This window comes from Arctopsyche grandis, chromosome 12, assembly GCF_051622035.1.
Source record: "Arctopsyche grandis isolate Sample6627 chromosome 12, ASM5162203v2, whole genome shotgun sequence".
Classification (NCBI taxonomy): Eukaryota; Metazoa; Arthropoda; class Insecta; order Trichoptera; family Hydropsychidae; genus Arctopsyche; species Arctopsyche grandis.
Genome location: NC_135366.1, coordinates 22,203,276 through 22,227,780, shown reverse-complemented (window position 1 = coordinate 22,227,780; position 24,505 = coordinate 22,203,276). Strand labels below are relative to the sequence as shown.

General features: G+C 33.1%; 2 protein-coding genes across 2 annotated transcripts; both read right to left on the bottom strand.

Annotated features, from left to right (window-relative positions):
• Positions 1-1,511: 1,511 nt before the first annotated feature.
• LOC143920565 (uncharacterized) lies at positions 1,512-4,056 on the bottom strand. The gene is made up of 2 exons (XM_077443490.1): positions 3,750-4,056; positions 1,512-3,632 (listed from the first exon to the last, which is right to left on the bottom strand). The coding sequence occupies exons 1-2, from the start codon at positions 3,957-3,959 to the stop codon at positions 2,403-2,405; spliced, it is 1,440 nt and encodes a 479-aa protein (XP_077299616.1). The 5' UTR covers positions 3,960-4,056; the 3' UTR covers positions 1,512-2,402.
• LOC143920566 (uncharacterized) lies at positions 3,984-21,615 on the bottom strand. The gene is made up of 3 exons (XM_077443491.1): positions 21,344-21,615; positions 4,545-4,736; positions 3,984-4,414 (listed from the first exon to the last, which is right to left on the bottom strand). The coding sequence occupies exons 2-3, from the start codon at positions 4,732-4,734 to the stop codon at positions 4,131-4,133; spliced, it is 474 nt and encodes a 157-aa protein (XP_077299617.1). The 5' UTR covers positions 4,735-4,736; positions 21,344-21,615; the 3' UTR covers positions 3,984-4,130.
• Between the last annotated feature and the right edge of the window lie 2,890 nt (positions 21,616-24,505).

Genomic DNA, 24,505 nt, shown 5'->3' with positions numbered 1-24,505 from the left:
TTTTCAAAAATGTGTTCATACGGCTGCTCTAAAAAAATGTATACCCAAATATAAATTTAATTGTTATATTAAAAGGTATGTGTATTTATGATAAAGTTCTAGTATGTTCTCTGAAAAGTAGTCTCAATTTGAGTTCATATTGTATAGTACTATATTTCATCGGGCTTATCACTAGTTTTAAATAAATAAAAACTCCTGCTTAACAGATGTCAAATTGATATCTGTAGTATTAAATATTATCAAACTCGTTAAGTATTATTTTTTCCATCGAAAAGTGTTCCTATTCATATCTTGTAGCAAAATTTTGTTTTTTACAGCAACATTAAATTGATTGATACATTATGTTGTAAAATTGTAAAATATTGTATAACAAATTAGTTATTCCAAAAATTTTTGAAAATATTTGACAAAGTTTTCTTGTTTGAAAATTTTCTCATAGTTCAGATTTTTCAGGACGTCTCGAAAAGTCTAGAACTTGTCACTGTGCTACTTTAACGAGATGTATAATTCCATCTCGTAGGTGCAACAGAAGTCTTCTATGTACATATGTAGCTACAGACTCTTGTAAAGCATATATTCATTTAGGAGATTGCGAAAAGAATGCAGAAAATCCATTGAAAGAATGATGTGCACTTTTCTATATTGGAAATACGTTGTTGTAATGTTTAATTCTAAACATATAAATGTGTAAAAATGGCAATTGGAGCTTCGAGTACATACTTTGGATTGGAAATCATTAATATGCCCGCCCATTAAACTTGCCCCATCATAGGTAAGTCTATCCAAACAATTTCTGTTGAATTCGAAATTCTACAATAAGATAAAATAAACTATCAGCTGTTTTTACAGAGTTAACGCCAGAGAGATGTAATAAGAATAGAGGGGCCCTTACGAATAAATAATTGTTGTCAATTTTATGCGGCACGTCTCTATAAATACGCTACATCGCACGGAATACAATTGGATCAATTTACTTATAAAAATGTATTCCATGTTGTTTATTGTGTGTTTTTGAATGTATTGTACAATTTTTACCGATGTTTGCCCATCTTACGAGTAATATAAACAGAGAAGTTTTTATCGGATATACGTCGAGCAGCAAGCGTCAAATACGACTGATGCTAAAATTATTTAGATCTGTCCGTGGACAGAATTTCACTTGACAACAAAAGAACACCTAAAGCCACTTCTATTAATATTACATTTCTCTGGCTAACGCTAGTAAAGCCAATAAACCGCTCGTGAACTTCACTTTCATAGACAAACCGTAAAACTGTTGAGATCTGTGATTTCGTCATTATATTTGAAGTTTTGTCAAGAATAATCGCAACAAAACTTGAATTCGGTTATTTTTAAATATGATAAAATATTTTAATCATATATTTTTTTTATGATTGTAACAATCTATAATGTTGATATAGTGACCAATTATATTGAAATTTTGTGGCAATTCTTAAATGTATTTTTATCAGTATCTAAAAATAAATAATAAAACACTGCATTTTTCTTTTGTAAAAATGATTCAAGTTTAATTAAACATCATTTTACATAACCACTTACATAAAAATCATTTGGTTTTTTTTTTTATTTATAATTATTCCACAACAATAAACAAGTTAATTATAACAATAACTTTGTAACGCGATATTCACTTATTTAAATGGTCAGCAGCATTTAAGCTATCATTTGATGGAATGAGTTGACCAAACTGTTGGAGAAACGGCAAGAATTTTATAGACCCAATGCTCACCCCGTTATGGGAAATTCTACATATTTTTTTTATATGTCATATCTAAATATGCATATACATACATATGTTCATATATTATCCTAAATATATAACAATATACATTTTAATAACTTAAAATTAATATCACAATCACATTTAACTTACAACTGCATGTTTACAAATTTAAATCAATATTACAACAAACCTCTTATTGTCATTCCATTGCACTAAAAAGTAATAAATAATAAAACTTGTTTTACATATAATCAAGACAGTTTTAAATAAAAGTTCTTAATCAAGTCGGCAATATATTTTCATTTAGAAGATTTTTAGAATATTTATAATCCAAAGTTTCACACAACATTTATTAGTTTAAAAATATAACATTTTTATTTATAAATTTATAATAAATTATCTAGGAGACTTTAAAATTCAGGACTAGAAAAAATACTTTTCAATGTAATATTAAGTATTAAATATGTGTAAAAAAATGTTTTATGTATGTAATTTGGCAAATAGGTATGTATTAAATATTTTAGAAATGCAAGTTGCCTCACAAAACTTGGCATACTTTTAATACTTATATTTTGAAAATGCTTCTTTCACTGTGTATTAATATCACAAATCATTTCACTACCAAGAATCTTCTAGTAAATACATCATAATACAACTTTCACGTTTTCGACTTGCACTTTTTAGTACAGTAGCAATACTTCTTCAGAAAAGCAGTTTTCACACAACCCCCTTTACCTGTATAAACAGTCAGACGACTGATAATACCTTGTATCTCAAATTGGTCAGACTTTAAGTAGTGCCGCATCGTCGACTCAAACACCATATCACCGGGAGACGTCGAGAAGACCAACAAGTAATCGTCGAAACTATTAGATGTTGTATAATTGTAAATATTAATACTCAAAACTTTATCGAGACTTAATTTGGCACAGATTCGACAGTCATTTTTGTTCACTGAACTCACAGCCTTCTCGATTTCAACGTCTAACACATATTGTATAGCTCGCATGCCGATTTCATGATTTATAGGCAATGATTTAAGTGGACTACATGTGCACCAATGAGCTAATATACCAGCATCTTCACACGTTCTATTCCACGGCACAGGATGAAATAAACTTTGGCACGAAGAGCATGCCTCACTCGGACTCGACACACCTCCCGTCTTCATTGACATATGCAAGACATCTTGCAGTGTCATATAAACATCATAAGGTGAAGTTAAGTGTTTTGTATTCACAAGAATACTATTATAAGCTGCTGGATGTAGTTCTCTAAATTTTAGTGGGAACCACATGTACAAAGCAGGCAACCGTTCTTCATAATAGCCCGTCAAGGTAGCCCGCAGCTTTCCAAATCGAATTCCATGATCACTTATAAAAAGTACTATTGTTCTATTCAAAGTACCAGATGTCTTCAGTCGTTCAAAAAAATTCAACATTTTGCTGTCCATTCTTGATGGAGATGTTACATCGTCGTGACTGAAAGTGTTGGCCCAGAATAAGCCAAAGAAAGGATGATCTTCATACTTCTTGGCAAAATCTAATGCATAGTTGAAAAGCGCTTCACCAGAAGTCACTCCACCGGTGCAGTGTAATCTATCATTGCTTGCTGTCTTAGTCATCTTCTCAGAGGCCATGAATAGTGGTCTCATGTAGTGGTTTGTCGGCGGTCGGTTGAATCCTTTGTGCAATGGTTTTCCGAATGTATCAATTCCAACATAGTCCTCTCCATAAGCAGTTACATATCCAGCTTCTTCATAACGCTTCCATATGAAGTCACAGTTCTCCGGTGAGAATTTTCCAGTTCCATCACACCGTATCCTTGCTCGACTTTGATTGCGACCGGTGAGGAAAGCCATCAGATTGGGATAAGTGTTGTCATCAATCTGATTGAAAGTAATGAAATATTAGTTGAAAATCTTAACAAAATAATACGTATGTGAATACTGATTTGTATAGAAAAACATATATTGTAGTTCTATACGAAGTACGAGTATCATTACCTTATTGTACCCTTGAAAATCCATCCATGAATTTTTTATTAAAAATTTGGTCGTTTTGGGCATTGCTCTAGCTAAATTAATCCTGGATAATGTATCTATTCCAATAATGAGGATATTCCAGGGATTGTTTGTAAGATTTTTACTTAAGGCTTTAGATCTCTGACTCAATTCATCGACGACTTGTATGTTTGAATGAGCATCTTCATACATTTTCTTGGAATATTTTCTATTTTTAATAATACATTTTGTTACAATGAATTCTTCACTATCTAAAAGTTTCGTCGAGGAATTGAATTCAGTACATTTTGATTTCCTGAAAATTTAAAAAATGTCAAAAATACTTCCACATACTGAATCCTTTATTTCGTTAAATGTTTGCACTTACACTATTTTTGAATCAGCATCTTCAGGATTTTTAGGCCTCGTCACATTTGAATAACAACATGATAATAATTCATGTTTGGCCAAAGGCTTATCCAGTGCAGACTTATTGATATATAGCATTCCGTGTCCGTCCGGGTCATCTATGATGTAGGTTACACGGTGATTTGAGCAAGGCACATATTTCTTATATTTGAATAGTCGCATTGAGCTCTCTTCTAATGGGTCTATGTCAGGAATTCGGCAAACAGGAGACCAAATTAAATATCCAGGTGGGATTGGCTCTGAAACAACATATCAATTTATAAACGGAGACCATTTATATGTACATGTATTAATTTTTGTGTTTGCTGAGATGTTCAATTACTTAGTACTAGTGAGATATGATTTGGGAATGTAATATATAAATTTTACCTTCTTCTGGTTGAGTTGGTCCAGTAGCTTCGAGCAGGTGAGCTACTCGGTTGTGTTGTGGAACATCTGTTAACAAGTAGATGGACGGAAGAAGGAGTAACGTTGCAATACACACTGCTCTCAAACGTCGAGACCCACGACCTATGTTCAACAATCCATTCTTCTCCAACAAATGGACGGCTTCAGACATTTCTGAAAAGACACAAAAATCACATTTAAACAATGCTGAAGAATGGTTGGGGATTTATGCGTAGACATTGAGTCGCGTGCCAAAGTCTATTAGGTATATATAGGTGAGACAACGACATCAATCAAATTGTTAATGTAAGTCAAATTGTAAGTCTAGAGCAGCTTTATTCGAACCTATGTAAGTGCTAACTCTCTGCACTTGTGGCGAGGTCAATCAGTGTTTTTAAAATAACACTTCCGAAACGCTATTGTTAGTGGGCGTGTTTGTTTATCGCAGCACTGTTTCTGTTATGTGTGCTTATTTTTCAGTTCAAATTGAAACACTTCAACGTTGTAATGTACTTACCTTCAGTTAATTTCAATTACATTTAGCATAAATGTTAATTTAGTCATAATATAACGAATATACATAGATACATCTAGTCTTAAGCTTAGTACCTTCTTGCAATCAAATACTTGTATACAGAGGCGGCTCGTCTTAAGGACAACCGGGGCACTGCCCCAAAAACATTTCTCCTGACCAAAAAAATAAGATAAATGTTGTATAATGTTGGTGACTCGTTGAGAGTCAACAAGTGGTGTTGAGAGTCAATAAAAAGAGTCATCAGTTGCTTTAAGATATCTTATGATTGCATCAACTTAATCAATGTACCATGCCTTTAATCTGACCTACCTAAATGTCATCACGACAGCCTTGCATTGTGCCTAAACATTGCGCTAATAATATGCTGACCGCTCTTGTATGTATGTAGGGGAACCTGGGGCTTAGCGGGCCCCCGGGGTACAATGAGATGCCTCTACCTCTCGTCTCCCGATAATTCCAGAACTCTCGAGACAACGTCATTCAGTACCAATTGCAACTTGCAAGTCGAGTCAGGCTGTTTTGTTCCAGGCGGAAACTTAATCAAAAAAAAAAATTGGCCATTTTTGGCGTGCTTGATCTTATTTTGGACGTTTTGTTACGAGAGATTGTGTATAAAACTAATACTTAAAGGACATTTTTGGCTACCGGAAGTAAGTTTCTCACTCATTATTATTATGATTGTTTACTAATAATGTATAAATATCAAATATTTGGAAACATTTTTGCCATTTATAACAACACGAGTGTTCTCCCTGTTGATTTTAACGGGTGGTTTCGGAAAGGAATTGATACATGAATTGAAATAAAGTTATATGTTATAATATAAATATTTAGTAAAGTAATTTATAGGCACGCGGGCGCACGTAATATTAATTTTAATAAAATGTATGTGTGGGTATATGTGTCACCCGTGACTCGGCCCAACGTCGCACATGCATGTCGTGAAATGACGCTCCACCCCCCCCCCCGTCCCTCACTTCCCTGCTACCCCGTGTCTCGAATACTTTGCTCTGATTGGGTGTGTGTCCACGCATCTGCCATATACCCACACACATAGTCACATATCCATATCGGTCACGTCTCTTTTTATATACATATATGTATATATTATGCTTTCTGGGGCACACAATTGGTGTGCCCCATTTTTAAATAATCATTTTTTCCATAAGAAGAAAATATTTTTTCTCAAGAAACTTCCTATGCTGTTTCTTTCCAAACAACTTTAAATTTCCAGATTTCCCAACAAGGACCATCAAACAGAACACTACGCTCGGAACAGTGCCAGCCTTACACCCGATGGCGCCGTCGGGCAATATTTTCTAAACACCCTTAGAAAGAACTTTCGCCTTTGGCGCTCTAATCTAAAATTTTGAATGTTCCGCGCCCTAACTTATTTGGCGTCCTCGGGAGCCGTCCGACCTACCCCCCCCCCCCCCCCTAAAACTGGAACTGGCTCGGAATTGACTCGTCAATCACCAAAACACAGATAAAGCGTTACATTCCTACAACCGGGACTTACGAACATGACGCCGAACTCGAAATTTCATCATCACTTACCAGCAAATATTTTTCTAATTAACAAAAACGAAGTTTAATATTCTTTTTGAACAATTTTTTGTCTTATTTTATAATTTTATATGTAGCCCATTGTGCCCCAGTGGTGATCCCGTTGTGCTCAAGCTCTGGAGGACAACGGGGAAAACGTACTTTTTGCCATTTTTTTTTTTTTTTTGTTTAAATTATTTAAAATATAAGCATGTTTTTACTTAATATTATACATGAATAAATAAGGAAGAGATATGAATATTAAATTTGTTATATTTTTTATTCTTACACCCATTTTTCCTTAGCGTGTCAGTCATGCCCCGTGTTCCCCTACGTACATACTACGTCTTTTAATCATACTTTTCACCGAATGCTCCTCTAAATTTATTTGACTCCTCGTTATCCAATTTAGCTATGTATGTTCATACTTGGGTGGCTCGATTATTGAACACTTCAAGTCGAGTCCTGAGATTTATTACACATTTGCTAATAACATAAATGGTAGGAAATTCAAATCTTTGAGATGAATGATGTCACCCGGAAACCTTTCATTTTCCACGGTATCACATTCGTTTGGTATGGAAAAGGGAAATTTAATATGGAAAAATCAGCTCGTAACGTCGATTTAGATTGCGCCATATGTTGCACAATAGCAACAGGTTAATTGCTCGTGGCTGGTGATTAAAATCGCATATAGGTAAGACGTTTCCCAAAAAAAAGAAAGAAAATAACAGTAAGCTAGCAACCGTAACGTTTGCTGACCCAGTAAATGGTAGAAGTAATTTTTAATTCTATTTCACATGAATCTACGTAACATTTCTGTATTGTTTATAGCGTGTGTGATGATAAACTGAATTTAAAAATATATGTAACGGAAATGCCGTCTGTGGTCTCGGTTTAGATTTTTATTATATTTTTGTAATCGCGAATACCAACGTTGCCCATCTACATTCATACATACATATATCGTATTTTTAAATTACGAAACATTTTTTACTTTACATTTGCATGCACTAAGTTTACCGCATGTGTGAATTTGTATATTTTTAAGTATTATTGTTGATTCGAGAAATATTGATAGTCAAATTAATTGCAACATATCTGTATACACGCGTATGTACATACATACACAAAATAAAAACAAACATTAAAAAATACGATATATTAAAGGTGATACAATTTCGATGACAGGTTTAGCATATCATAACTTTTATGGTGTACAGTCATTTCCGCGCGGACAATATCGCGCCAACATTTCAGTGGCGCGACAATATATGGAGAAAAACAATATTTTATGCAAAATAAATATTATCCAGGCTGTTGATGGAGAGGTGTCGAACGAATAAAGGTCTGTTCATACTAGCACAGAACGTACCGGCAACTGCACATAACCAGCAACTACGGACAGTATTATTTGGTACATTCGGCTGCGTGCAATTGCCGGTACGTGCTGAGCTAATATGAATAGACCTTATTCCAAATTTGTTTTTAGCTCGTTTTAAAATATTTTTGAGACAGACTATTATTTTGATACTTCAATGATTTTAGTTTAGAGAGATTTCTGAATGTACATATATACGAATTGTCCTTAAAGCAATTATATCGTTATATTTTAATCCCGTTAAATAGACTTGGTTTATATTTAATCCCAAGTCTAATTCCCTGAAGGCCATGGTTCATCGTTTTAAAACTTTTTAATGGTTTCAATGAAAGATTTGATGCTATTGAAAATACTAAATTTTAACTTCAAAGTAAATACCGCAGATGAAAACTTTATACCACTAAGCATGTTTTCACTAGATCTGAGGAAAATTTACTTCCACGTTATTTTAATTCTATTTTGAACGCTATTTTTAAATAAAAATGCTACTTTGCCTGAAAGAAAAGATATTCGATCAATGTGTTTCGCTAGTGATGATTCATCACTGATGATGAACAGATGTGAAACTTGGAAATTTTACGCTAAAATGTTACACAAAGTTCAATGCATTCAAAGAAGAATGGAACGTCGTATGATTGGTATAACAAGGAGATATTGAAAACGGAATACATGGGTGAGAAGTATGACAAGGGTAGTGAATATAATGGAGAGAGTGAAGAGATTGAAGTGGCAATGTGTGACTCACGTAGCCAGAAGAATGGACGAAAGGTAGACAAAATAAGTGCTGGAATGGTACCCGATATAATGTAAAAGGGAGAAAGGAACATGACGTTGAAAAATGAAATCAGAAAAATGTGTGGGGTGAGATGAATGAGAGTTTTGCAAAACGAGTGAGACGAATGGAAGCGCGTTGGAGAATCCCTCATGCAGAAGTGGATGGTGAATGATGATTATCTCATAACTAGCGTTGTGCTCGATGAAATATCATCGTATGGGTTGTTTGTTTTTTTTGTTACGATGTTACTAACCAAAATTATATATTATATTTACATACTTTCCTAACGCATGCGCGCTTTATGTGTTCATGCGTTGTTGTTTATTTTGTACTTGGTTATGTACAGTGTGGTTTTTTTATAAGAACAGTGATGTGCGGTTGTTCTTGTGCGATATTTATGAACAACGGTCTCGTTCTCCGACAAAAGGGTCTATTAGACCGTATTCGTTGGGGGGGGGGGGGGGGGTGGTGGCCTCATGTTGAGGGCTTTAAGGGTCAAATTCCTTGACCTTTAAAGCGGGCTTAGAAATTTACATACTCACAAAGTCCCTTTCAAAATTATATATTATATTTAATATTTATATTAAATTGTTCAATATGAATAAAAAAGGTAAAAATACCTACTTATCTATGTACATATAAACACTCTTTCTTCACTCGTCAACGCCTCGACTGTGAAAAACCATCAATTAAATATTCAGTATTCAATAAGAGATGTTCTCAAGTACACACATTCGATTTATACATAATAAACAAGATTGCGATTAGTGTTTCTATTCATCAGTTGAAAAAAAAAAACGTAGTGGGCGAATCACTATAAACATTAAGAAGAATCCGAATTATTATTATGATGAATATCAAAACTTAAACGTGCGAATGTTCTGTGCCGATTGTCACGAAACTTTCCTCGAAAGTTTTGGAAGAAGTTGCCAAACTTATGGTGCTTATGACTCGTCCTACGTAACAAATGTGAGTAATGTAGCTTACAAAGTACATACATCTCAAACTTTCAGTGGATATCTTGATCTTCCCACTTTATCTTCTAAGGTTACATCTTCACTAAGCTATAATCTGGACGATATCGCTTTGATACATATAATATAAATAACTATGCACTGCATTATAAAAAAATATTATCCAAAAATGTATTTGAAAATAAATTATATTATTAATAGCACCCGCGATCTACACAATAAAAAGTACCATATACATCGATAGATATATATATATATATATATATATATATATATATATATATATATACAATAAAAAGTTACTTTTCCATTAAAATAGGAAAATTTAGGACCTTTGAACATTTTGTCGCTTGAACGTTATTTCCATGGACATTTTGTTGCGTGAACCAATTGTGGCGTGAACATTTGTCGCGGGTACATTTTGTCGTTGAACCTTTTGGAATTGAACCAATTGTCGTGTAACCATTATAACGGTTAGGCATAAGTTATGCACAAACTATTAGGCATGCTTTTACGTATTCACAATCATTCTCTATGTATATACATACATATGTATGCTTATCCTGGGTTTCAGTATTTTAAAAATGAGCAGAAACGGTAGTTATAGCAAATTTTTGATGTAGTTTTCATAAGATTTACATTTTAAATACTTGGCATTTTGATATTTCAAAGTTTTTGACAGACAATGTTTTGATAGCTGCAAGTTTCATGCGATACCTGGTGAGTCTATTTAAAGATACCTTTTGACTAGTAGCACTTAAACTAAAACCAATAGTTCGTGTATGAGCATTCTAGTATGTTCATGAACGAACCAGAGTGAACACTTGACCTGTAACAGATACGAAACTAAATCAATAGGAAATGCATTGATTTCATACATATGTACTGTATGTAGAATCCGTCCTTGGAATTCATAGCGTTTGCAAGCATACCTTCTAGATATGTACATACAGTGGCGGACTGGCCATACAAGCGTACATGCCCGATGGCATGTGGGCCCCACTATCCGTTAGAAAATATGGGCCCTCAGTAAAATTAAATAACTTTTTAACTATTTCACGTGTGTAAAAATTTATAGGATATTGCACTTTGGGACCTAGAGTTTGGGTATTTCAACAAAACAAATTTCTTATGATATACACAAACAACTAATACCTGCTTTAACAGCCCAAGGATCGGTTAACTTTTTTTTATTAGGCTCGAAATGTAAGTTTCAACATTTGCGTGGGCCCTTTTACCGGGCCCATTTCCAACCTCAAGGTTATGTAATATTTCCAACCTATGTAACAACTACCTAATGAAATAAAAATGGGAATAAACAAATTTCCGTGAATAATATAAACTGAATTGCTTAAAACAATTTTGATAGGACGATTCATCATTAACCAGCGATTTAAATTTACTTCATACATACTTTCAAAATAATATTTGATTATACTTCGACGATATAGTAAGATTTAAATACACAATTTTAAACAGTTTCCGAATATAAAATCTATTCCTAATCTAGACACATCCATGTATATAGAAACATAGGATAGGGGCCCCTCCCCAAAATCTCGATTTTCGATTAACATTAATTGAAAATATTATGCATTTTTTGTTTTCAGGGACGTAATTTGGGGGGGGGCACTCGCCCCCCTAAATTAAGGAATAGGCGAATTTAGAAAATATTATGAATTTAATGATTAATGAGATACTATGGATCTATGAATGCTGCGTTTATTTCTTATATTATGTTACTTTTGTGTAACTAATAAAATAATCGCTGCTATGTGCTTTGAAAAAAAAAAGATTTTATTATTTTGAAGCAAATATATTTTGGTTTTTAAGTGGTATGCCTTGGGTAACATTCTTGGAAATTGTTCGTCCCATTGAGCGAATCGTTAGAAAGTTCGCCTTTACTTTATTTTGTCTCAAAAACAGATGTGTATCGTTTATTTTTCCGAAAGTTTGTAAATTTTTTGATATAGTGATACATTTTGATGGTCGACTTTTGTTAACCATTTTGCGACCATGTGAAAATTTTTGGAAAAAAATTTTCGCCTGCGGCGCCTTTTTGGCTTTTTACATAAGATATTTTTATATATATTTTTTCAAAAATAAGCTTATTTTTTTCATATTGTATATTTTCCATTTTTATTCCGATATAAAAAAGATTTTTTGAAAAAAAATTCAATTTGACCAATCTTTGCCTGCCCCCCCCCCCAAGAAAAAGCTGAAATGACGTCCCTGATTGTTTTCTACCGAAAGTAAAAGCCGCTTTTATGCCGCATTCTTTTATGATGCATTCTATTTACCTAGGACAAGGATTAAAACGAAATATACAATGTAATTTATGGATCTATTTTGCTTTTGCCATTTTTCTTGTACCTAAATTTGTTTATTCCCATTTTTGAAAATTTTATTTATTTTTTGCCCTTGATTTTTAGCGTGATGGAAAGAAGAAAATTTTGTTATATGGGGGGGGGACAAATATTTTTAACCCTGGGTGGGGCCCCCTTTGACTCCTGGCATGCACTGATTTCAGTCCCAGTCCGCCACTGTGTACATACATATGTAGATTCACATAGCTACGGGTCAATGTTGAGTGGTATCTTTTATTGAAATACACCTCTATTATTGTGTCGGAGGAGATCCGTTTATAATAATACCTCTATGGCGTCACGACTTTTTTAACATCTCGCAGTTCCAAATAAATTCAGCACTCGGGCGAGTCACGAAATCGCACGCCGAAAATGCTTAACAATGATAAAAATCAAATTGCTCTCGGCATCCGGTGACCTTGACGAGACGTCGCTGATGATGATGATGATGATGATGATGACCACACTTCCAGTGCGCGTCCACCGCGAAGAATCTTCCTATTCTCCGAGTCGGCGAGGTTGCGATTTTTTCTGCCGAGAATTTACCCCCACCCCCACCTTCCCCGGTCTATTTCGTTACACTAATTGCGTTCGAGTTTGTAAAAAAATGTTCGCCAATGATCTTCGTTACAGGTTGACGATGCCATCAAAACGTCAGGTGCACTAAAGAGTGATTGATGCATTCGACAGGCGCCTTGAGCATCTCGCACGTTTTTACTACTAAATTGTAGCATTTCAATGTTGAAAGTGCTGGTTTTTTCATTCGCATTATAAAAGCAGTTGGAGCGAGATTCCGTATTGAGAATTAAGGACGATCATCAATCAACGGGTGAAACGTTTAAATAAATCATCGCAAATGTTCACACGGGTCGTTCATTTTGCACTATGAGAAGATGAATTGGCGAACTGTTGAGTAATGGTTATTGCGCAATCTTTACGTAATAATGTGTGTGAATCGAGTATTACAAAGTCTGCAAGGTAGTTTTTGCAATGTGTTGTATGTTTTTAATGAATTTCTATTGTATCGGGAATTCAACGTGCTACAAGCACACGGTATAATAACCCGCGATAAAATTAATATAATATAATATGTACTATTTGTATAAAAAAAAATTAAATCAACTTTTAATTGAATAGTAGTGGTAAGCTGTTTATTACACGCTTTTTATTAGAATAGATTTAAGGCGCAGACAAGCAGAATCATGCGGCACGGCATGCCTGGGTAGACTCTTGCTGTGAATGGGCATGTCGTCTGTCATGGTTAATTCGTACGATCTTATGAGAATTCAAGGAAAATATATCACTTATAACTAGAGCCCGGATAACCAAGGTGCCGTTTATTGTTCAAATGTTGTAAATGCATTGTTAAAAGTTTGGCGAAACTTTTTTACAAAGCATTTACAACAATTGAACAATAAGCGGCACCTTGGCTATCCGTACTCTACTTATAACATTCCAGGAGGTGAGAATTTGGCCTGGCATCAGAGAAATGTTGTTAAATTTCTCTGCTTGGCATAGATCCGACTTTCTAGTATTTTTTACAAGTGCAAAACTATCTAAAAAAAAAACACCGATCTATGGTCTGCTCTATATCAAAAAAAAATTGACAAATAATAAAAATTCAAATTTTGACCCAACCGAAATAATATTCAAAATGATATTCAAAGTTAGCTCACATCATTTATTCTAGGTCCACACGGAACCACCGCTCGCTAGAGAGTGTCCATCCATCGCGTGCACCCTTCTTTTAAAGGCATGTAGCCGAGTATTTGGACATGCAGTAGTCCGGACAACCCCGGCATTCCCTATAAACGCTATTTTCCACAAACAAGAAATCCCTACACACTCAGAATTCTCCACAAACGTTATCCCTACAAATTTGGAACTCTCCACTTTACATTGGTCCGGAATACTGACGTTACAATTTTTATGACGATTTTTTTTAACATACTATCATCATTTACAGCCATTCAACATCCACTGCTGGATGAAGACTTCTCCAAACACGCTTCCACTCGTCTCCGTTTTGTGTAGCTCTCATTCATTTTACCCCATACATTTTCTTAATTTCGTCTAGCCATCCTCCTTGCGTCCTTCCTGTATGAACCTAATGGCACCTGAGAAAATGTAAAAGGGTAAACTTTTTTTATTCTTTCAGGTACCATTTCGGCACTTCTTTTGTCCACATTTCAACCTTTCCTCTAGCTACGTGACTCACCAATCCTACGTGTCAGTTAAATCTCTTCATTCTCTCCACTATATCAACTACCCTTGTCATATGTACTTCTTACCCACGTATTCCGTTTCCTACATCTCCTCTTTATGCCGAGCATGTGGCGTTTTATACCTCTTTGAGTGCATTTGACTCTGTGTAAAGTTTTGGCGCTTAATGTCTAGGTTTCACATCAACACATACCATACTCAAAATTCCTAAATGGGTTTTGATGAAATTTAATTATTTATAATGCTACATATGTACGTTTATTTATTAATTTTTATTTTCCATAATATTGTACGATTATATTATATATTCGATCAAATTTATTGATACTGATATTGCAACATAAATCATCGTATACATATCTTTGTACATATATGTCTTACTTACATAATCCAATCCAACAAAATCCTTTAGTGCATATGATCCTTACACAAGTTATATTAATGGGTGATAACAGTCTCAAACTAGCAATAAGTCATTTATTTAATTTCATTATTAAATATTGAACATATAATTATAATATGTCGTCATTTTGCGATTTATTTGTTTATATTTTATTTTTAAAACAAGGTATAATTTATTGTACTCGTGAGGTCAAACGTCAATTGTGACTGCAATTTATGTTCTCATTTTCTTTTCTCTTGGGGATGTAGAATATATTTGTACATATATAAATGTGTATAAATATACTATATATGACATAAAAATTTTTTTCGTGATTGTTTTCCGAAGTATTTATAATCAAAATTTTATATTACTATCAAAATGATTCTAAAAAATACAAAATTTCAGTTGACACATAAATTTATCATATTTTTACGTTTTTAGTAAGGGGTATAAATAAATTAGTCCCCTTATTAAGTGGAGATAAAAAAAGTGCGATTTTCCCATCGCACGTTGATAGAATGGATTATGCCCATCCGACATCGAATTTATTGCATTTGCATATGTATGCATTGAATATAAAATACATCGCGTATAAAAAACAATATATCGCGTATAAAACAATATGTATATATTATTTCTAAACCGTAAGTGATTATAAACAAAGCAAATTATGGCAATTGGATTTTAGAAGCGGCAAAGCAAACATAAATTTCACGATTTGCAGTATTCTTTGTTGTTCTATCGTGTGTGATGTAATCGCCATTGTGGCTCGTAAGGCTTTTTTCGCACATCAAAGACCGACTTTAGGTCAACCAGGTCACGAAGATGCGTCACGAAAAGTCCCGGAGATGTACACCTGACATGTGAAACTGATTTTAATGACTTTAACACCTGCTCAAAGTCAACCCTGTGTGTTGATGCACGAATGCGTATCTTCCACGGCATGTTTACCTCGCCTAGGGAAAACCTTCGAATTCAATTCGAAAATATTTTATACAATAAATATATATATATTTTTTGTTACAACTTAAGATATGTACGACAGGTTGTGCGTGAAGATTTCGTGTGAATTCAATATTGAATGTATTTTTTCAATGCATTTTTTCCGTCTCTCGTTAATTGGCACGGGCAGTAGAATTGGTAGTTTCTCGCATACATATGTACGTTCATTATTCGTTTGACAAGTTGAAGGTCCTTTTTTCTATGGATTGTTATTTATACTTATTAGCGTTTTGACTTTTTAAATGTGAGATCAGTTCCTGCTTTTTATTTTTTGGAACTGAAACCAAAATCGTAACCGGAACTGAAATATGAATTGGAAATTGGAGCTGAAATAGGAGTCGGTGAATTAGGAATCGGGAATCGGTACTGAAATAGACATCGAGAATCATAATCGCAATCGGAATTGGAATTGGAATAGGAATTGGAATCGAAATAAAAATTCTAAATTAATTAATTCTAAAATTTATTTTTTTGAAATATCCATACTTGTCGATGCACTCGCCACATATGTACATATAGGTACATGGATACATCTCATTCGTTTTTATTTATATTATTATACGAAAAATTATATAATATATTATCATTATCAATAGATAAAATTTTGTGATATGCTACAATATTTTCGCTGATTTTATCTAGTAATATATTATATTAATCCCTGATCACGTTTTGTATGCTTATATGTTTATATATAAGTATGTACATATATATTTTTAATATTAAATCTTGGCTCGTTCTTTTTTTAGAGTTTTTTGATAAATCTAAAAACATCCTACTACATTTCTCGAATATTTTACAACGTTAAATAGTGTAAGAATATTATTAACAAATTTAATTAGCGGGATTCTCACATTATGACCTTCACGGAACGATCGCAACATCAGTGTTTGTTTTTCTTTTTAGTCAAGTCAGTGGATTGTTATTCGATTTTTATAATACGATTGCGTTGTCGATATGGTGAAGAAAAATATACGCAGATACATATTTTAATAATGATAATTCAAATGTACGTTCAAGGAGAAACGTTGACGGTTGACTTGAAATGGAACAAAAAACAAATAAAAAAATTCTAGAATTTCTCACTAGTTATCGGTGCACTTAAATTGATTGAATTCGAATCAAGAAATTAATTTTTAACGATCGGTGCACTTTTATATCCAAGTTGGCGTGTTTCATCAAAGCAATCGACGATTGGTGAGTGCATTTTTCATTATATAGATTATTTTTCATATTGTTTCTCCATTTGTGTATAGAAAACTTATTGTAAAACGTGTTTGAAGTGTTTTCAGTTTGTTGCAATTATAATCAATTAATCACTACTGAGTATACTTAATAAATTATAAGGAAAAAATCGAAGTTTTTTTATATTTAGTTTGAAATAAACAGAAGAAGTTGACCTGGAAACTACTGTAAAAGCAAAAGACAAGGCTATCTAGTTGTATTAAAATTCGCTATTACAATCATTCGATACAAGTAGATATACTACAGTAAAGCATATTATAATAAAATATTGAAAATAAATGTATTATCAAAATATTAAAAAAAAACAGCTCTCTTTATGAAATAAATTCATTTTGTCGACACACATGTCTATCTGCCTGTCAAAATACCAAAATACATTTTATTCCTACATATATAAAAGTGACAAGGAATATCTTAGTATCGATCGTGCAATTGGAAAACTATGGATATTATAATATTTGATACAGCCGAACTGCCCGGCGTTGCTCGGGTAGGCGTAAGTTGGAAAGTGATATGATTGATATGATATGATATGATATGAAAATTATATTATCGTGATACATTCCACAAATACATACATAAGTTAGAATACTTGGTGATAGTATACCAAATTTGATATACATTTTGTATAGCAAATTGATAAATATGTATCTTTATATCATCATCTACAGCCATTCGCCATCCATTGCTGGTTGAAGACCTCTCCAACACGCTTCCATTCGTCTCTGTTTTGCGCAACTCTCATCCATCTCACTCCACACATTTTCCTAATTTCGTTTACCTATCTTCCCTGCGGTCTTCCTTTTATCCTTTTGCATCATCTCGGGTACTATTCTAGCATTTTTTTTTATCCACTTTTCGTCAATTCTTCTAGCTATGTGGCCCGCCTATAACCATTTAAATCTCTTCACTCTATCCACTATTTCCCCAACCCTTGTCATACTTCTCACCCACGTATTCCGTTTCTTGTCTTTCCTCGTTATTCTAAGCATACTACGTTCCATACTTATGTGAGTGCATTGGACTTTGTGGAGCAACTTTTTAATTTTTAATCCTATTTTCATACTTTCCCTGTCCAGCTGTGTTAGTCTGTGAAGTAAGTCAGCTGGATCGCGAGCTATTAAAATTATATATCGTCTGCGAACCGAAGATGACTCAAGAAGCGACCGTTGATTTTGGGGAATGGGACACAACGGTATCTTTATATAGTAGATATTTAATTTACATATGTACATATAAAATCAATAATGGAATTGAAATCGAAGGTTTTTATTCATTTTTCTCAATCGATTTTTACGTTGGTAAGATTTGTAAAAATAAAAATAAAGATCGATCTCATCTATTGAAAAAGATGAAGTAAAAATGTATCATAAATTTAATCGAATATGTTTTGATAATATCAAAGAGAAAATATTATCGAGAGAACAATACTATTTTAATGATCAAAACACTACAAAACAAAACAAAAAAAATACGCACATCTTGAACTCACGAGTGTGCATTACAAAATCTAACCAAACAAAACAAAAAAAAAATAGCACGAGTCGGATCAGTACAACAAATGATGGATTATAATTGGTATGTGCACTTAATTTTTTACTGTACATAATTTGCGATTTACATACCTCATATTCGTTTTATTTATAGCGGCAGATATAAATGTATAAAAATCAAATCGCCCAACACTAGTATCGGATGCGGTGTCTGTTGAATTTTTTCCACACGTTATAAATAAAGCTAAAATATATAAATAAAAAGTGAAATTTAGCTGAATTACGATACTAACTGAAATATTAATTCAATTCAATCAATTTACATAAACATGAACGGGAGCGAAGCCGATAAAATTAGATGTTTGAAACTAAAGTAGATTGTTTAAACATCAAACATTTTCGTTTACATTAGCTGCACGTACGAATTATGCATTTACATATGTATTATTCGTATATTTATATTTATGTTATATTGAAAATACGATTTGCTCCTATCAAAAGTGAGCACATGCGTATATACATATGTATATCGCGTATGTTTAAATCTAATTGATATATGATAGACGATATAAATTGCACATTCGTATGTAGATGGCAAAAGTTGACACTGAAACGTGTTTGTGATAGAAATAACACTCTCGATATTTTCGCTTCGAACTGTCTCTATTTATATAATATATGGAAAACTTTACGAGGATGAGCTAAGCTTGTTTGGAAATCGATGTTTCTGGTTTTGTTTAATTGGTTTAATTTTTTTTAAACAGATTCAGTCAACTTAATTTGCGATCGACGTGCGAGATGATACGTTCGAAAACCAGGTTTTTAAATTTTGAATAGTAATATTGTTTGTTAGTCGAAAACGTGTTTACTTTCGTCAAACTTTCAAATTGACGGCCTTACAGTTTGACACATATTTTTTTTTCGGTTGTTTAACTGGATATTAAATTTTGGCCATCGCGTATGTAAGTCCTCAATTTTTAAGCAAAAACAGAGGCAACATTTTGTAAAAATATTTTGCTTCTGTCAATCAATTAATTTATTATTTTTAACTTTATTATATTATAAACAAGGATATGTCTGATGGTTTAAAATTAAAAAAACTACATGTTAATTGCAATAATTGAATGAATTCTTTAGTTGGAATTTATCGAAAAGTTGTCAACGTTAATTGATACATACATACGACTGAATATTTACCATCTACTGTCTAAATATATGAACGCTTGCTGTTTAAATATTTGAAAGATGATCAGCACAAACAATAAATATTTGAGATCATTGCTCTTATTGGGGAAAAAATGCCGAAAATTATTAAGAGAATCCGGTTTAGTATCCAAATGACGCGTTGATGTCTCCATTAAATATGATTCATACGAATCATTACGAATTTATTTTTTTAAATATTAAAATTACATTTACAAAAAATGAATTAATAATGGATTGGTATTTACCGTTTCCTAATTTTAACATTTTAATCGAATAAAAGTTTATTGCAAAATTGGTTTTATATGCAAATTTTAAAACTGGTTGTAATAATTAAATTTTTCATTGCAAATTGAAGGATGCATTTTGAAATGCAACTTTAACGACGCATGTTTGAATAGATTACGTTATTAATTTTTATTACAGAACGTGATTCCAGATAGATATTAGAAAAAGTTATAAATGCTTCAACATCGCAGAATAGAATTGGTAATATGTATGTACATAATATTATGTAAGGATTCAGTCAATTGAATTCAAACGATTTCAATCTAATGAAACGCTTAAATATTTATCAACAAGTATATGTGATTATTAAAATTACTCACGAAGCCTCAAAATTGGTATTTTAAAATTAATTATCTATAAAAATACTGCAAAGCAATCAAAAATGAAAAGTTTCTCTTGATCATAATGAGTCAAATTTTATTTACATTTTGTCTTATTAATGGACAAAATTGAACTATTCGTGTTTTATGAGAACATTATCGTTATACTAATTTGTAAACTTTGTAAATTACATTTAATTTTAGGCGAGGATGAAAACTATTTTGTGATTCTTATATATATACATACATACATATATCGTTACTATTTTTACACAAAGGCCGATTTGGAATGGTTTTGAAATTTAAAATAAAAATTTTATTCTTGTCCAATATTTCAAATGGATTAACGACATTTTCGAGTTCCATTAACGATGTTTATTATTCATAAAATTTAAATGCATTTAATTATAAACCACAATTGTTTTAATCAATGCCTTACTTTTTTATTATAATATGATAAGGGGAAAACTGTAGAAATATAGTACATGGCAACGTAAAACTTATGTTATATGTATTTTTGCGGTCTCCGTGACGAGCCGGAATGTGAAATTGAAAAAAAAAAAAACGGTACATACTCACTTAATTTGCGCGAGCAGGGTACAACAGGAACAAGAGGAACAGGCTTTTCCTCACGTATTCTGCGCGCGCACATTAATACGGGAGGAAAAACTTGTTCCTCTTGTTCCTGTTGTATCCTGCTCGCGCAAATTAAGTGAGTATGTACCGTTTACCATGCGCTCTTTTTTTTGATCTTTCGACTTAAGATCTTTCGATTTTCGATCTTTGCCTTCCGATATTTGTGTTTTCTGTAATTTAACATTCTGGCTCGTCACGGAGAGTGGTATTTTTGCTACCCAATTTAATTATTTAATAAGATTCTTAGCACGATAATTTAACGTACACATACTGACATAAAACTGCACGCAACTTTAAACATTTTAATCGATGAATATACACAATGTAATATACGAAAGCTTCGTGGGAAAGTTTTATCACAAACACTTGGCATTTTTAATATTTTATGAAGGAAGCGAATAAGAACATACTGTTTGGTGTTCGGTGGGAGAGTGTACGCAGCAGACTGGCACGCGCCACACAGCCTCCGTGCGGCGATCACTGGCGAGTTTTCCCCAAATTTCCCGACGGGAAAACGTCACACATTTTCGCCGAACGTCGTTGTCTCCGTAACGAGGAGTTCCATCTCCGCAGTGAACCGGTCCGGTCCACGACGACGACCGATACGTTCTGTTTGGCCGATTGATGATTTCCTCCGGCCCGAGCCAGTTGTTGTTGGTTGGCCGCTCGTCCGTTTACAAACACTACATTTTCCGTGAAATCGCTCTCACGTTAGCTAGGGCTCGACAGGAGAGGGAATAGGGTGGGGGGGGGGGGGGAAAGGGGAGGCTTGGGAAATGGCGCCTGCGCTCGCGTTAACCCCCTCATCTCGACCAGTGCATCTCAACAATTTGAATATTTGTTTGTTGGGTGTTAAGTATAAATTTAAATGACTTATAAGTTGCGAAAATGTATGGAAAATTTATTTTTCAGATATCAAATTTGTATAGTTCATGACAATCAATAAAAACTAGAGTAAAAGTACTACTTCCAGGTTGAGGTAAAAATATTTAAAAAACATTCGGGTATGAAATGTATAATGTCCATTACATGCAAAAATTTCAGTCTGATTCTGATAGCGGTTTGGGAGATAATTGAATTCAAAAACGTGGGCACCTACAATGTATAAGGTCAAAAACCATTTCCGGTCAACTTAGAAATTCAAAAAATCGCCAAAATTCACACACACATTTTTATAGATTATGAAAACACGATCTGTGATCGATTATGAGTTCGAATCAGTCAAATCCCGAGTTCGAATTTTCGCATGATCACAAAACTTCATCTATTGTTACTACGTATGTATGTACGTAGATAAAGTAAAACTATGTACATAGGTCACTATATACATAATACACTATATGTACATAGGTCTACAAAACCTAAATGTTTGAAGTGTTTAAAAATTCCAACATGTTTATCGAGTATGTCACTTCCCCCAAGTATATTAAATAATAATAATAAAAATATACAAAAAATCAATACATTTGTATTTGTAAGGCTACGTATTTTTAACAATAAGGTAATTCGTGATAAAAAAAATAATAATGAAACTGAATATATGTAAGTTAAAAACGTATAATGAGACTAAATATAAAAAATGGGTGCTAATTAATTGAATTTTAAATTTGACCATATTTACTTTCATAAAAATAATTTACACTGATAACAAATATATCGCATGAAAAACAAATTATTCGATGCTTACCAAATTTTATACGTAACTTGGTATTAAGCTTAAACTTTTTGATATGAAATTTCAGTTATATAAAGGTTTCTGAGAAAATCATAAAAACCTCGATTCTCTAGAGTAAAAGTACTACTTCCGGTTCAGGTAAAAATATTCAAATGATATTAGGATATAAAATGTATAATTTATATAACATGTAAAAAAATTGAAGTCTGATTCGGCTAGCGGCTTGAATTCAAAAACTTAAAAAAGAGGACACCTATAAGGGGTGGTACCATTTTAGTTCAAATTAAAAATCAACAAAAAATATACGTCATATCGATAAGAATTTTAGTCACCGATACTATGTATGTAAGTTTTAGTTCGATAGGACTAACGGTGTTCAAAAAATCCCAACACATAGACACACACATTTTTTTCTAGGTCATGAAAACATCATCAGTGATCGATTCTGAGTTCGAATCAGACAAAATCTCGTGATCGAATTTTCGCATGATCAAAACACTTCATCTATTTGATACTACGTACATAGATAAAGTAAAAAATCAAATAAACACAACTGCATTTAATATGTACTTTACGATGTATTTAATATGTATGTAATTAGCTTAAGTATTTAACGATGTATTTTAATTTGCACAGTTAATACCACGATAAGATTTTTTATCGTAAGTGATATTTTAATACAATTTACTTGGTAATAATCGCCTTTGAATGGAATGTACAAATGAGTACATAAATTATGTTCATGTTTTATGTACGTATTATATATTTAATATGCATATAATAATGGCACGAGTCTTATATGTACATAATGTCATTTCGGCAGTGTAATTATCTATAGTAAAATTATTTACATTTTGAGTATCTTACACACGCAGTTAGGGGGCTGAAAGCATCGTAAGGATATTGGATTGAAGGAGGGTCGAGTGGGCGTTGGAAATCCTCCCAACACCCACCCCCAAAACACCCCAAACAACCCCCATTACAGCCCGACGCAATCGTGGTTCTTTGTTTTGAAGGCTCACGTGTGAACCCCATCGATAAAATGCGAGTTGGCGCTTTCGAGGAAAATTGACTCGCCTTAACGACCTTATTATCTCATAAGAGTTGATTCGCTCGTTAAGCGATATCCATCGTAAATTAATTTTTCATTTCCCCAACTTTTCCAATTCGGATAATAGTCGTAAAGCGATTCGAAAAGCCCAAATTAATCGCCCATACTAACAAAATTGTTCGTCAAACATGAAACTTTTGCATTATCCAATGCATATATCCTTCAGATCTTTCTTAAATTTTGCACACTTATAGAATGGGATCGCGAGAGAAATATTTGCATAAATATTGCACGTGTGTTTGTTTTAAATACTGCGTGATGTTTTGATCGGGATATGTTGCAGTGATCCTTTTGCGAGTCTACGCTATAAATAACGCTTAGTAATTAAACGATCGCATCTTGCACGACTTTTTGCGATTTAATTAAGCACTGTCTGGTTTGTTTTAATACTATAGGAATGTCTGAAATGTGTTTTAAAGACGTTCTGAAATAATTGAAGCGGTCTAAGTTAAAGTAGACGGAACATACGTGCCGTTAAAACCTGGCCGCTTACCAAAAGCTCGGGATCGAAGATTAATATTTCTCTTATCTGTGCTATACTTTATATACAGATAAGAGAATCTAGGAATATATTCCTTTTTTTATGGCTTCTTTATTTAATTTTGCTCAAAATTGTGTGATGGCATGTGATAAAAATGCATCGAATGTGAGGCGAAGTGTAAAGCTATTCTTTTACGATACTAACAATATGTCACGGATTTGGCCTTGTTCGCTTTTTTTTCCACACTAGTTTTTTTCCATTGTCCATTAGAGTGAATTTCCCGCTCTTAATGTGCGAAAATTAAA